General features: G+C 40.9%; 1 protein-coding gene across 5 annotated transcripts in view; it reads right to left on the bottom strand.

Annotated features, from left to right (window-relative positions):
• Positions 467 to 14,702, bottom strand: part of LOC110402031 (carbohydrate sulfotransferase 9-like) — a 37,714-nt gene continuing 23,478 nt past the window's right edge. For 2 of the 5 annotated variants that reach the window (XM_021403686.1, XM_021403685.1), the window contains exons 2-4: positions 6,949 to 7,006; positions 5,310 to 5,453; positions 467 to 4,886 (exon numbers count right to left, since the gene is read on the bottom strand). In XM_021403686.1, coding sequence (XP_021259361.1) covers positions 4,030 to 4,886; positions 5,310 to 5,403 — 951 coding nt within the window. In that variant the 5' untranslated portion in view covers positions 5,404 to 5,453; positions 6,949 to 7,006 and the 3' untranslated portion in view covers positions 467 to 4,029. Of the gene's footprint in view, positions 4,887 to 5,309; positions 5,454 to 6,948; positions 7,027 to 14,702 lie in introns of all 5 variants that reach the window. The other 3 variants (XM_021403687.1, XM_021403689.1, XM_021403684.1) reach the window with 3 other exon arrangements.

Raw genomic sequence — 14,702 nt, 5'->3', positions numbered from 1 at the left:
CTCAGTGTAGCAGCAAGAACCTGAAGTTTCATTGCTCATGCTGTTTACCTGTAGATATCTTTTATTCTGTTGGCAGCAGCACTGTTTTGGGAAGTTCTCTGAACAAGAAACCACTAATCATCAGTTGCCTGTTAAGATGCATTCAAAATTGTATGAAAAATTAAGACTATTTAAAGGACAGAATAGCTGATACTATTTTTTTTTTTAATTGGAGGAAATGTAGGTTTAAGGAAATAACTGATGACATGGTCTCTGTTGTAGATGTACATCAATCAACTATTGGATCTGTTATACCTTCACAAAGACTTGAAGGAAAGCGGCATTTGACTTCGCAAGTTTTTTAGCTTCTCTTCATTTCCCACCATAGCTTCATATTTTATCCAAACTTGAATGTCCATTAATAATTCCTAATTCTTCCAACTCTTCTAAAAGTCCTGTGAGACAACATTATATTAATGTACTGAAGCACAGTCAAATGGCTTTTTATTTATTGTTGTCTAATAGCTTGTAGCTATATTATGATTTGATGGAACAGCCCTGAGCATTGTGGCTTTTCTTTAAGAACAGATGTTACTGATAAGGATGAACAAATAGATGAATGCGTCAACTCGCTACCATTTATTACAGTCATTAGATATAAAGCATAGCAATGGTTGTATCACGGACAAACATAATGATAAATCAGAAGATGTATTATGGCCTCTACCCCTTCCAGTCCACTCTGGGACCTGAGCCCCTCTCCCCTCCATGCTGCCTCCATCCTTGTTCCCATCTGCAAGCACCCAACTGCCTCCCAGGAAAACATCACCCAGAGTTAGAGCTGAAATGAAAGATGTTCCCCAGATGTTCTTCTCCTGCAAACGTAGGCAGAAGCCAGTTCAGCTCAGAGCCTCTGTTCTGGATAGTACACTTGTAGGGAGGAGAGTGCAAGATACCTCTCTCACAGGTCATCAAGAGGTAATTGTCTTCTCCTTTTCACCATGAAGCGTATAGGTGCCTCAAAGTTCTTGCAGGCTCATTAGGATAAGGTCCAGAGCCTTCATCAACTTTTATTATATTGCAGTACCAAGAATGAAATGACGGTACGTCCTTTAATTGGAGAACTTAAAAAGCTATTTAGTGAAACGAGCCCTACGGTTCACCTGGGGAACAAACAAAGTGGCACAGCCTCCAATGACAGTGTAAAACAAGTCACCTTTGTTTTCAGTAACTCTGAAATACTGCTGAGCTATTGTGTGCTCCTGCCTCACTGAACAGCAGCTCTTGGGAGGGAGGAGATGTTGTGAATTATTTGCAAGCTGAGAGATAGAAATGCACTGTGCTGGGTTGAGCATGAAAAGAGACCTGCAGGACAATGTTATTACAGCCTTTATAAGGCAATGGCCGTTTTTTCCTATTTTCCAGCAGTTCAGCTATCATCCTCATTTTGTTCGTATTGATAATACACAACTGTTCTTGTACGTTACTTCCTTCTAAAACATCTGAAGTTGTATGTGCACACACACATCCTCCACGATTGTTGTTGTTGTTGAGATCCACACATGCTAAACACAATTACAGCAGCCAGCAGTTCCTGGAAATTTACTGCATACAGTTTGCATAGAGGTAAATGCTAAAGTCTGAAAGTCTGTTGTGAATAGCTACAGAGGTTTTCCTGCATCAATAGCCCCTAGTTACTGACTAGTATCTGGTGACAAATGAATTACCCAACCATTTTCTGTCATCACTGTAGGAAGAATATGTATGCGATTCTGGGTAAAAGAGGAAATAGGAATAGAAAGCCACTTGCACATAGCAGCAAGAAACTGGTGGGGAGTGTTAACACTAAAGTACTGACAAGCAAAGACACCTTCATCAGTATCATTCCATCAGATATTTCCTAGGCTGGCTGGTGGTGGCAGAAAATTGAAGTACCTGTGCTGAAGCCTACAGCTCTGGAAGGATTTATCATGCAGAAGCAAGTTATCAAGCAAATCTTATTTTCCCTCTTTTTCCTCTGCACAATCTGGCAAAAGATAGGAGTAGCATATAGCTGGAGATGGCACTGAATCTGATTCAGCAAAGACAAAGTCCACATCCTTCTGTGCAAACTTAACTTTGATGGGAATTGTTTCCAGCTTCCTCTGATTCAGCACAAATAAAACAATAATAATAAAAAATTAAATTAAATTAAAAATACCCAATATGCAAAGTACAGGCTTTCCAGAGAGGCATGAATATTGGGAGATAGTAGGACTGTAGGGACACCAAATATGGTGATCCAGAGCCATGAATCACTCGGAAAAGAATCACAAGATTTTTATTTTTTTTAAAGTTGTTTTGCTGAGTTTGCCATGGTTTCTTACTTTGGATCCCTTCCCGTGTCAAAGCTGTCCCATTTATGGGATAGTCATCCATACAAGAACTGCCAGACGTATTGAACTGCAATCCTGGCTTCACATACAATCTGCCATCGAGAAGGGCTGCAAACCTTTTTCTTCTGCCTCTACCTCTTCCCACGGTCTCACTTTCTCCAGCTGATATACAGTATATCACTTGACCTTCCCTCTGGGGTAGACCAGCCCTGAATGCCACTGACTACACTAGGAGCTCTTCTCACAACTCTCATGACTCAAATCCCATCACATCCACTTTTCCCAATCTCCTTTTTCTATCTGTGGGCTACTCTGCTGGCAGGAATGGCTATGCAGCTAGTAGGCTCCAATGCAACAAAATTATTTTGTCCTTCTCTGTGTAATAAGCTGTGAGCCATCACTGGATCCAGGACTAGGCTGGCCAGTCTTTGTTTATTTGCAGACATAGCTGGTAGGAAATAACTGCATTTGACAGAGGGATTTAAGAGATTTTAAGTTTGCTCCTTAAATCAACATCCCCTAAAGGTGGCATTAATGGATAGTTTCTGAAAATTGTTACAATTGACATGATCGTAAATAATTTTCAGTGACACTAGGCAATAGGTTTCAAAAAAAATAGGGCAAAAGTACTTAACAAATCTCCTTGATTTAAAACCAAAGCCACCTACGAGCGGAAGAGATGGATTATGTTCTACATGGCTTCTCCCACACGCTTCATTGTTTCCCTCACCATAACTCTGCAGTTAATTTGCATTCACCTTTCTGTGAGGTGAGAAAGCAACAGGTAGAGCAAATATATTACCTTCACCTAAGTACCATACTCAGGTAAGTCTCCAAGGCTCATGATCTCCAGCAGGCACAGATGTGAAAAGCCCAAATGGTGTCACCCCTGTGTTGACTGGCCAATTAGATGGTTGCAAAGTACTTTTGAAGAATAGGTCAGAGCCACATTTCCACTATAAATTCAGATCCTGCACCACCTCCATTGTACAGTCTAGAAAGTACCTCTAACTTCTCTATGGAAGATATTTTTTAGACTTTCCTCTTAGATCAGATCATAATACTCACAAAGGTGGTAAAAAGAATCAGAAGACTCTGAAGACACATAAAGGAAGCCCTGGCTGGACTGCTGCTTACTACTCTGCTTGATGGAAGGGGCTGGCTTGTTGTTATAAGAGCCAGAGAGGAATATAATCAGGTATTAAGTTCTCTGTAACACAGTTTCAAATATCTAAAGTTATTTGCTTCTTTCCCACAGGATTCATGTTTGAGGCTTGTATAGACAGAGTGGTTTAATGCTAAAGTATATTATTTATTGCTTTATGTCTTATTCTAAAAAAAAATTATTAAAAAATTGCTGTAAAATACTAATTGTGAAAAACAACGTTCTTCACTTTTCTCTCTTCTCTTACCAACAGACTAAAATCTATATTTTACAAGCAGTCTTTGGGAAGCAAACATATCTCAATGATCATCAGAAAGAAAAAAATACCATATAGGTGAAGCACTGTACTACAGATCATGGCAGGGATTTGTTATAAGAGTGCTTAGGATGAATAAAATCATGTCTCTAAACACCAGTAAAATCTCATCAGCAGTCATATACCCATCCATCTATCAAGCACCTGTGAGGACAAGTTCAGCCCATTTTGTACAAATGAAAATTTTCACTGTATTAACGTTTCAGAGAAAAATAGTTCTCATATTTCATAGTATAGTTGAATAAGAGAAAATCCAACTGATATAATTCTTTTATCTTCTCAATTTGTTCTGAGCTCAATTGTCTGAGGTACTCCAAGGTGATATCACCATTAGTTCGTTTCTCTGAGCCATATCTCTTCAAGCTGGGGTACTGCAGGCTCTCTGGTGCACCAATTGCCTTCAGAACTTGCTCAGAATCTAACCCAAGAGTTTCGTACTTGCCCAGAATATCATAGTGAATGTTGCAAGGATCACAGAGCAGAACCATTGGTTTCCAGTGAATATCAAGAGTATTTGGTGGTTTTGCTGTAATGAAGCTGACAAACTCCTGGAAACTCACTTTTTCAGAGGAATTTTTGTTTTTCCTGAACATTGCTTTAATCTGGTTAGCAACAGTGATACTATAGTATGGCTCAGAGTGCAGAAGCTTGTCTCTGTAAGCCGATACCAGCCGTTCCAATGGATGTCTGGTGAACATCACTTTGGTGTAATTGTTTAGAAATTCCTCTTGTAAGGCAGGAGGGTAAGCACTCAGCCTTTTGATCAGTGAGGTTTGGTGAATGTGGTTATGCTCAATTTCAGAAGCTTCCACATTCAGGCCTTCTTGGAGAATAAAAATAGTTCTCTTCCAGTTGGAGCAGCCTACCTTGGGCACCTCACAGTAGGTAAATTTATGTTTGTGCTCCACAAAAATCTGGCTTGCAACATGAGAATCCAATTTACTTCTTAATTTAATGAGGTTGTTCTTCTGGCAGATGGAAGCCAGTGTGGTTCTGCGATCATTTTGAATTGTTAACCAATCTTCAGTGGGACCAGGAAAAGAATCTGCAACTAAGGAAGAAGTTTAAACTGTTAGTGTGAAATACACAAAGCCTTTTCTTTGTGTAATTATCTAAGAATTATTTAAGTCTATCTCCCCACAAACATAAACAAAAAAGGATGTTAAAATCAGTCTTTTCTTTGTTGTCATCTGACTCCACTACAGCAAATTTGCATAAAACTATCTCGCTTAGTGAAAAGTTCATTAAAATGAAAACTGTCAACATGTTAGCTATATTACTCTAAGGAGGATTGGTGCTCAAACACTTCTAATATCAAATGGTTTTTTTTGTGGGTATCTTCTCATACATTACTAAGACAGCTATCAGATTGACAGCAGCTTTTCCTGCTTGGGCTTCATAATTACATTTTAACACATTTGGGAAGGGCAGACCTGCTTCTAGAAACTGTTTTGCTGGTAAATTCTTTACTCACCCATTAGATTTTTTTGCCTCCTACAGAAAAATCCAAAAAGAAATATCCCAAAAATAAAATTTGGGAGAAGGAAAATTAATGCCTTCGGGTTCATAGTATTTCCACAGGAAGGAAGGTGAAGGTATCTCTAAACTGGAAATCTGCCTTTTTTTCAACAAGGAAACATAATACAGGTTAGATTTTGTAGGACTGATACAGCAAAAATAACACGGTATTTTCTTACAGTTTAGTATGAACAACATGAGCAAATGCACATTCACATATATTAACTATTTACTGCTGTCTACATTAAATTGTTGCAATTTATTATTATTAAATATGACTAATATATTATTTATTATTAATAATATTAATATATTATTGTTGCAATATTTATGCAAATGAATGCAGCATTTTTACGCGCTATAGTATTTAGCCAATATTTTTGCATTTTCTTGGCTGCAAAAGACCACTGTAAAGACTACAAGAAAACATAGGATTTGATCTTCAACTTTTAACATTTTCTCAATTCCATGTCAATTCTCCCTTCACTATGTGATCTATTGACTTAGAATCATAGAATCATTAAGGTTGGAAAAGACCTCTTAGATCATCTAGTCCAACCGTGTACCTACCACCAATAAAGCTCCACCAAACTGTGTCCCTTAGTACCACATCTACACTTTTCTTGAACACCTCCAGGGACAGTGACTCAAACTCCTTGGGCAGCCTGTTCCACTGCCTGACCACTCTCTCAGAGAAGAAATGTTGCCTAATATCCAATGTGTGCATATACACATATGTATGAGGGTTGCTTTAAAAGTAATGCCTCCTGTTTTATTATGTCGGCCCACAACGCCAGAGGTGGATGTTGGTGGTATGGCAGTAGAGGTTGAACCTTCCCAGCATTCCATTGCATTTTGTTGCGGTGTGACAGAAGGCAGCAGAGGGGCAGTCTGACAAAATGATGTCTGATATGGAAGTGCGTATGAAGCAAAGATGTGGAATAGCATTCCTCCATGTGGAAAAAACTGCACCCACTGACATTCATTGATGCTTGCAGAATATTTATGGAGACCAAACAGTGAATGTTATCACAGTGAGGCAGTGGGTGATGCGTTTCAGCAGTGGTGACAGCGAAGCAAAAGACAAGCCCCGTTCCAGATGGCCATGTGGATTTTTATGAGCGGGGCATGCAGGTTCTTGTTCATTGCTGGTGCAAATGCATAGCTAGTGGTGGTGACTACATTGAAAAATAGCATTTTGTAGCTGAGAACTTGCTCTATCAAATAATGTTAATGTGGTCTTTGTATCTGTTACATTTTCCATGGAAATAAGTAGGAGGCATTACTTTCAGAGTAACCTAAGTATTTTTAAACAATACGCACATCTATGTGTTCATATATATACAAATATATATATAGTTCAGAAACATATTAATAATAGTTACACTGGCATATTATTTGCTCCAAGTAAACTAACCAAGTAGGTTGATAAGGATATAAAGTCTCCAGGCGATAAACTTGCATAGGTGTGTCTCAAGCTTTTTGGCAAAGGCAGACCTTGGCCACAGCTGAGCATATGGGTGATCTTCTGCACTCCACTAGATGATAAGTGGGACTTTTCAGATTAAGAGAATGAAAAGGCCAACAATACTTACGTGTGTTCGTGACAGATTTGAAGCCACAGGTGCAGAAAGGTATCAATAGGGCCAGTCACTGGAAGGCAGGGAAAATCTCTGTAAACAGATAACATTCTCAGCAGGTAGGTTGCCTTTTCTACTTACTAATCCCTTTGAAAAGACAAATGCAAATACATACATACCTATATGTGCGTAGGTACGTAGCAGGTGAGGAGAGGATGATGCACAAAAGATTAACAGGACAAACAAGCTTTGCTGGACGCAGTTCTGAGTATGCCCCTTGATCACTCAAATCCATAGCCTTCCCATTCCCCCTGAACTTGTTATGGATGGACAGGAGGAAGGGAGACTAGCAACAGAAGCCTCTGCAGGCAGGCTTCTCTTTTCCATGATGTGGAGAATCATTAGTGGCTTAGGAAATTTCAGCAGGCTGCAAACAGCCAAGGGCTCACTGCACAAAGAACAATCTGATCCAGCTCCATGTGGGATCAGCCAAAATTCAAGTCATATTTCTAAGAATGTTGTCCAAATGTTTCTTGAACTCTGGCAGCTTCAGGCTATGACCACTGCCCTGGGGAGCCTATTCCATGCCCACCACCCTCTGGTGGAGAACCTTTCCCTAACACCCAGCCTGACTCTCCCTTGATGCACAACCATGCTTTTCCCTCGAGTCCTGTCACTGTCACTAGAGAGCAGAGATCAGTGCTGCTCCTCCGTTCCCCTCATGAGAATCTGTAGGCTGCCATGAGGCCCCCCCTCAGCTTCCCCTTCTCTGGGCTGAACAAACCAAGTGACTTCAACTAGCCCTCATATTTCTTGCCCTCTAGACTCTGAACCACCTGCATAGTACTCCTCTGGACATTCTCCTAAAGTTTTTTATCCTATATCGTGGTGCCCAGAACTGCACCTAGTGCTCACAAGGAGAGGCTGCATAGCACAGAGCAGAGCAAGACAATTCTTCCCCTTGCCCAGCTGGCAGCACTGGCCTGGTACACCCCTTTTGGCTGCCAGGGCACGCTGCTGACTCAGATTCAACTTGCCATCAACCAGAACCCCCAGATCCCTTTCTGCAAGGGTGCTCTCCAGCCTCCTGTCCCAGTCTTCACATATATCCAGGATTGCCCTGTCTCAGGTGCAGAATCTGTCACTTGCTTGTGCTATATAAGAACAGGTACAAACTCAGTGAGGGGACAACATAGGACCTGGAATGTAGACTACTGAGGAAGAGGCTGACAAGGAAACCCTACAGAAAAGTACACTTCACTGCAGTGAGGCAGATACAATGTCACAATTTCTAGCACGCACGCATAGCTAAGTCTCATTCTCTGCTGTTGTCATACCAGACCTTCATCACTGTACCAGGTTTCCTCCTGGCCTCAGCAGCTGCAATTCTACTTTCCTCAATGCCATCATTAAGCTGTTTGTTATTTTCATTACATCACCATTTTATGTCTAGTAGCTTCTCCTTCTCCATTTCATCTGCCTGTTTTGTCTTCAAAGACTTTTCTTAACTTGCCATTTCTCATACAGAATTCAAAGCTCAACTTTATCTTCTAATCATCTGTATCACTAGCCCCTGCTACCATTAATCCCTGCCAATAAACAGTTTCTGCTTTTTCCCCTGTTGCCTTCCTTTTCAGGAAGAAGTTTCTGAAACACCTAGAAATTGAGTGTATTTTTTACTTAAAATCACTCCTCAAAATCCTTCTTTTCCAGGATGCCAACACCAGTCAGGCTGCCAGTATGTTAAAACTGTTACCAACCACCACACAAAAGAGCAAGCAAAAAGAAAAGCCAATTTGGGGATGAAAAGAACCAAAGCAAGGAAGAAAAAAAGAGGACACGGAAAAATCCAGCAGAGTCTGACAGAAAAAATCCCAGAGAGTCAGGGAGCTGCAACGTGAGGATGCTTGGAGGAACTGGGGCCATGGGAAATAGAAACACTCTGCAGCCTGCTCAAAAGATGCTGTGGGAAAGGGAGCCTGAGAAAGGGGGCAGAAAAGACACAAAGAGTAATTCAGTGAAAATGGAGAAGAACAAATATCAAAGAAGATATTATCAAGGAGCAGTGAAGGACGGCTTTTCCCACAGGGATGGGCAGCTGGGAGCCAGATGCAATAACAACATGGCCAGCATGGCAGGGCCTCACCAGCCAGGACCCACCCCCACTGCCTCTGAACACCAAAGACCTGGAGTTGGTGGCCAGGTTCAGCAAGTAGGATCATCAGAGAGGGCCATGGTGACAAGGTCCCAAGGGTGGGGGTGGCTGAACAGGGCCTATGGCCAAGCAGGGCTCTGGGGAGCTGGAGTCCAGCCCTTCTGCAGCCTTGCTGGGGCAGGGGCTGATGGCCCAGGGGTTGCTGATGTGGCCCTGGGCAGGGTGGAGGGCACCCTGTGAGTATGCAAGGTTAGTCAGGGCCCTGTTTGTACTCTCAGGACCTGGTAGACCACGTGAGAGCAAGATTTACGCCTTCTGCGTGGCTACCTGATAATGGCTGTTGGACCTTCTTATGTAAACCATTAATTCAAAATCCCAGTACGTATCAATTGCCACTTAAACCACTGCAGTACAAGTCATGGGAGAGCAACTACTTTTTCCACTTTGAAATCTAAATGAGCCTAAGGGACTTGCAAGGGAGGAAGAAAAGGAAAAAAGAGTATAGAAGCTTAGAAGATGGTGCATGCTTGTTCAATGGGACATCGGGCCTCATAAATTCCCTCTGTGTTTCTTATTATACCAGTTACTAGGTCTTTGGCTTCTTGTGTGTCTCACAGCCCCCTCTCATATTTTTCTTCTCATTCACTGTTGGTAATAGCAATGCTTGCCTTGCCATTCAGGTCTACCAACCTCTCCCAGCTTTTCAACCCCCTAGGTAAACTTGACTCACTCATTCCCTCCATTTCACATGGAATAGCATAGCCAGCACTTTATTCAACAGCTCCTGCCACTTAACACACAGCCCCCAGTCAGACTTCTGGCTGTTGTTCATCTAGCTATATCCCTCTTGTATTCCCTCCACTGGTATGCCATAACTGATGACGATCATGATATCTTTTCCTCTTTTTACACTTCAGTGTATATAAAGGGTCCCTGCTAAAATTGCTTTCCTTTTTTGTTCCTATCTCCTCCAACTGCTCCTACCGTTCTAGAATCCTCACTTTCAAGGTGCAATACCATTTTATTCAAAACCATACCTCTACTCTCATGCCCTCCAACTCTATTTTTTGTTCTCCCTCCAAGACTCCTCTACAGGAATCACGTACAAGTCCATACACTGGCATTCTATGATTGGTGTGCCTACTCTTTTCAAGAAATAATCTCTTCTCATGAAATAGCCTGACTCAAATTGACAAAACTGTGTGTATTCATTTGTCTCTCTTTCTACACAAATCCAGGCCTATTTTTCCTTTCCTTTCTGGTCTCTTCTGTATTTCAGGATAAGCCATTCAGTAGAAAGGTCGTTTTAATTGGTTTTCATGAAATGTGTTTTTACATCACGCACTATGGCACATGAAGTATCAAGAAGTTAGGAAATCATAGGATTAAAGGAAATCACAGACAGCATAAGATGAAAACATCTTCTAGTTTTAGGCATCACAATCTTGAAACTAAAGACCTGACATTTCAGAGTATTTAACATAACAGTACACTCTAAGTTCAAAATAGTCTCGCTGTTCCAGTTACAGGTATGCTCGGAACAGCTGCAAATATGGTTCCAGAGCCTGCTTGGGTACCCAGAAAATGGAGAACAGACCATCACTCAAATTCTCTGAAAAGGTGGGTGCCCCAAACTACATGAGAATATTCTAGCAAATAATTCAAACTATTATCGTAAAAATTGTTTCCTGATTCACAGCAAAACTTCCCCCTTTTCCTCTTTTGCTGTAGATAGCAGGAAACCTACTGCACAGCCCTAGAGTATCCCAAGAGCACATCCATCACCTGTGAACTAAATGCCAAATTGAGCATAATACCATGTTTCTTTAAAAAAAAAAGCGCTCTGAAAAGCTATTGAAAAAAAGTCTTAATGCAGCATCATAACACTATGCACAAAAATCACTGTCAGTGGTGAATAATTTATCTCCCTTGATCAGTCTTCTGGTATTCATTCTGACAGAATAACCAACAGTGCAGCACGTTATCTTCTGAACAAACCTGGGGTTGGCAAGGATGAGAACCAAGATCATCAGAATTGTCTGCTGACAGCAACAAAATGGTGAGATTCAGGCATGTTGGATGTCATTCCTGTCACTGGTGGAGAGTGGTCCCTAGCACAGCTTCCCCCTGCTTCTCCCATCGTCTCCATCAGCATGACCTGCCCAGAGTCTTCCACTTCTGGAACCCAAAACCCCACCTGCTTGCACTCCACTCCCCAGCAGTAATCCAGCACTGCCTTCCCCTCCTGGACAAGTATTTGTGCAGGCACCAGTGATTCTTCCTCAGCCACCAGCCCTGGTGGGCCCCCCTTATTCCCCAGTCCCTGTTTCCAGTCCTCAAGCTTTTAACCCTGTCTCAGCAAATCCTCACCTCACCTCCAAAAGGCTTCCTCATATCGTTCCCTGTCAATTTGCAAATCCTGGTTTCCAGCTTTCCAGATGCCCATCGGCTCTCACCCTGATGTCGATGTTCAGCTTTCCCCATGCATGAGCAAGGTCTTTGCTTGCTCTAACTGCCAAACTCCTCCCTTAACCTCCCCAGTCGATCTTACAGCCCCCCCCCCCCCAACACTTCTGAGCCCATCTCTTCAGATCTGTCTCTCCTTCCTCTTCCAAGCCTCCTACACAGCCTCACCACTTCTCACTTCTGAGCTCTGCACTCAGCACATCCCATGCTGTTCTTTAGCTTTTCTAGCAAATTTAGTATTTCCCAAACTAAAATGACACATTTTCCTTTCCATTCCCTCCCACACCAATTTTCTCACTGCCTTTCAAGGCAGTTTCTTTGCACTGATTTCATTCTTTGAATCTATTTTGCCCGTTATCCTCAGCACTTTCCAAAAACATCTTGCTCATGCTTACCTTGCTATTTAAATTGGGTGGCTTACTTCTCAGTTTATTTCCCTATGCCACTTCAACCCAGCAGAGATTTCACTGAGAATATACAAGAGGAATCTCCTTAACCTCATTTTTAAATGCTTTTTCCAACATCTGCAAAGTACCTGAAATTCTCAGAGGAAAGGTTACCAGAACCACTCGATGTGACAAAAAAAGATCAGTTTTCAAAACAGCCTGTATAAAAAGGCTATAAGCTATTTTTGCTGAAAGGCTTTTATAAAAAATAATATCCTTAGGCAGATATCCAGCATGGAAAATTTCCGCTTGAACACTTGAAATTTGACAAAATCCTATGCAACTGTAAACTGTATTGAAATGAGAAGAGTCAAGATGCATATTACCCTTAGCAAAGCCAGAAAATGAATGAAAGCCCTTCTCTCAGACACCAGAATCCCCGTAGCATCGAATTTTAGCTGCGCTTTCAACTTCCCTGTTCTTGGGAGAGGTAACAGAATGAAAAATAGACTTTTAAAACCCCTGTGTAGATGTACTTCATCACGGTATGATTTCAAAAGCTAAATAATGTCCCAGTTTATTTACTGAGATTCTATGGTAATTTCTAAATACAAATTAAAAAAAAAAGATAAAAAACAACTCAAAGAAGTCTTCCTTGGCACAGATTTGGCTACACCATGAAAATCAAGGTAACATGAAAAGTGACCAACAATCCAATTTTACTAACCAATCAGACAATCTCAGTGGAGATTACCACCACTCAGAGGAATGAAAAAGTAGAACAAGACTCAGAGAAGGAAAAAGCAGGTCAAAGAGACACGTTATTTCATTTTACGCCCGAGTCTGCAAAGAAAAGCAAGAAAGGTTTTATATTCTTCTTACCTGGACTCCAGGCCAGGCAAGGTGCTTCTGTATCCCCACAGATGCCTTCCCAGGGGAAGCATCTGAAACACTCTGCATATGTATTTATCCTCTTTTTGATTGAATACTCAGCTAAATGATGGGATTGTTTCCTTTTGAATGTTTAGGTGATCATCTCAATTTGTATATTACAAAGCTGTGTGCTCTGTTTGTCTCTGGGTGTAATGAACAGCATTTAACCATCCCCTGTGTCTGGTCTACAGCAGCTTTCAGAGCCTGCCAAGTGCTTCAAAAGCAGCCTGCCAAGAGTCTGCCTGCTAAGCAACCAAGAGGGAGGATAGTTGGGAACATGAGGGTAAAGGTAATCTGGTTGAGAACAACTGTGGTGTGATAATGCACATTATTTTTAGATGAGGAACAAGAGGAACAGCAATTCAAACCCAATGACTCTATCCGAGTAGACTATAATATACCCTGGGATACGGCAGGTAATTTCTCAAGGGAAACATAGCTAAGGCAGAAGGAATTCAGTAGAGTTGGCAGGTGCTTAAAGAAATGATGTTTAGGGTACAAGCACAAACAATTCCACACAGTAGGAGGATAGGAAGTATGGTCAGAGACCGACTTGGCTAAGCAACATGGTCTTTAATGACCTGAAACACAAGAAGGGAATGTACAGAAAGTGGAAACCACATCAAACTGCTAAGGACAAGAGATAATGAAAAAAGTTAGAAAGGATAAAGCACAAATTTAACTGTCAAAAGCAACAGATGTACGAGACAGCAAGAAGACAAATCTGTAATGAAAAGGAAAAGAAAAAAAAACAGTGATAGATCGCATACAGGAGGCTAAAGTACATTGAGCATCACTTTTCATAAGGGGTGATCTGTAATCTTATGACTAAACTCAGTATGAATAAATCTTCCTAAAACAGGAAAACAACAGGTCTGAGAATAATTTAGAAAGACTGCAACTCACCTCAATCTCAGGTAGGTCTCTACAGCATATCTCCACAAGAGCTCTTTATTGATCATTGACTGTACTGATCAAGTCTCCCTCAACTACGACAGGAACCTCAACCCCAGCACAGATACAGATGGCTATTATATAGGTAGCTAAATTTTGGTGAAATTAATTCCCTCTATAGTGAAGGCCAGGCCTGAGGAACTGCACAGGAGGACACCTTGAGAACACAGTGAAGCAAGTTTAGAGCTGTTAGCTTCCTCTCTGAAAATTCACAAAAGTCACATGAGAAAATTGTGAGGAGCTGAACACAATGCTCATTTTTTAAAAGCCAAGAAATGAGAAAGAGATCAATTCTGGAAAAGTACGGGAATTAATAACAAAAGAAATTATTCATAAAAGGTTTAGAGATAATTTTAAAAGCTAGTAGCCAACATGCCAAAAATATAAAGCAGTACACTTTCTATAAAAGGACAAGAGGTCTCAAATACAGGAGAAGCAGATCATACAATGTGTTTCAATTTTAATGCTATTGATATTGATTGCTAACATTTTTGTAAGTAAATTACAAATCAAAGTGAAGGAACTTTAGATAGAATGCAAAACTACCTAGGAAAAGCAGCTTTTATGATTCATTTTTCATCATTTATTGTCAAACTGAAAAAGAAAATAATCAATGAGATGCCAGGTATGTTTTCATTAATGACGGATAAAGGAATGATCCTTCAACCTTGTAGAAAACACTAAGCCTAAATGAATAACAAACCCATGGCACGATGTGTTAAATTCAGAATGCTCTTGGCAAACAAGAGAAAGATTGTAAGAGGAAAAAAAAAATAGTGCAATGCACTTGTCTTTACAAGTAGGAGGTCCTGAGTTGGACTAATACTTTGTAAAGATGCAGGATTGGCAATTACCAATGCCACTTAAGCAGCCAT

Source organism: Numida meleagris, chromosome 6 (genome assembly GCF_002078875.1).
Source record: "Numida meleagris isolate 19003 breed g44 Domestic line chromosome 6, NumMel1.0, whole genome shotgun sequence".
Taxonomy (NCBI): domain Eukaryota; kingdom Metazoa; phylum Chordata; class Aves; order Galliformes; family Numididae; genus Numida; species Numida meleagris.
Note: the sequence above shows the minus strand (reverse complement) of the source record. Positions and strands in the feature narration are given on the sequence as shown.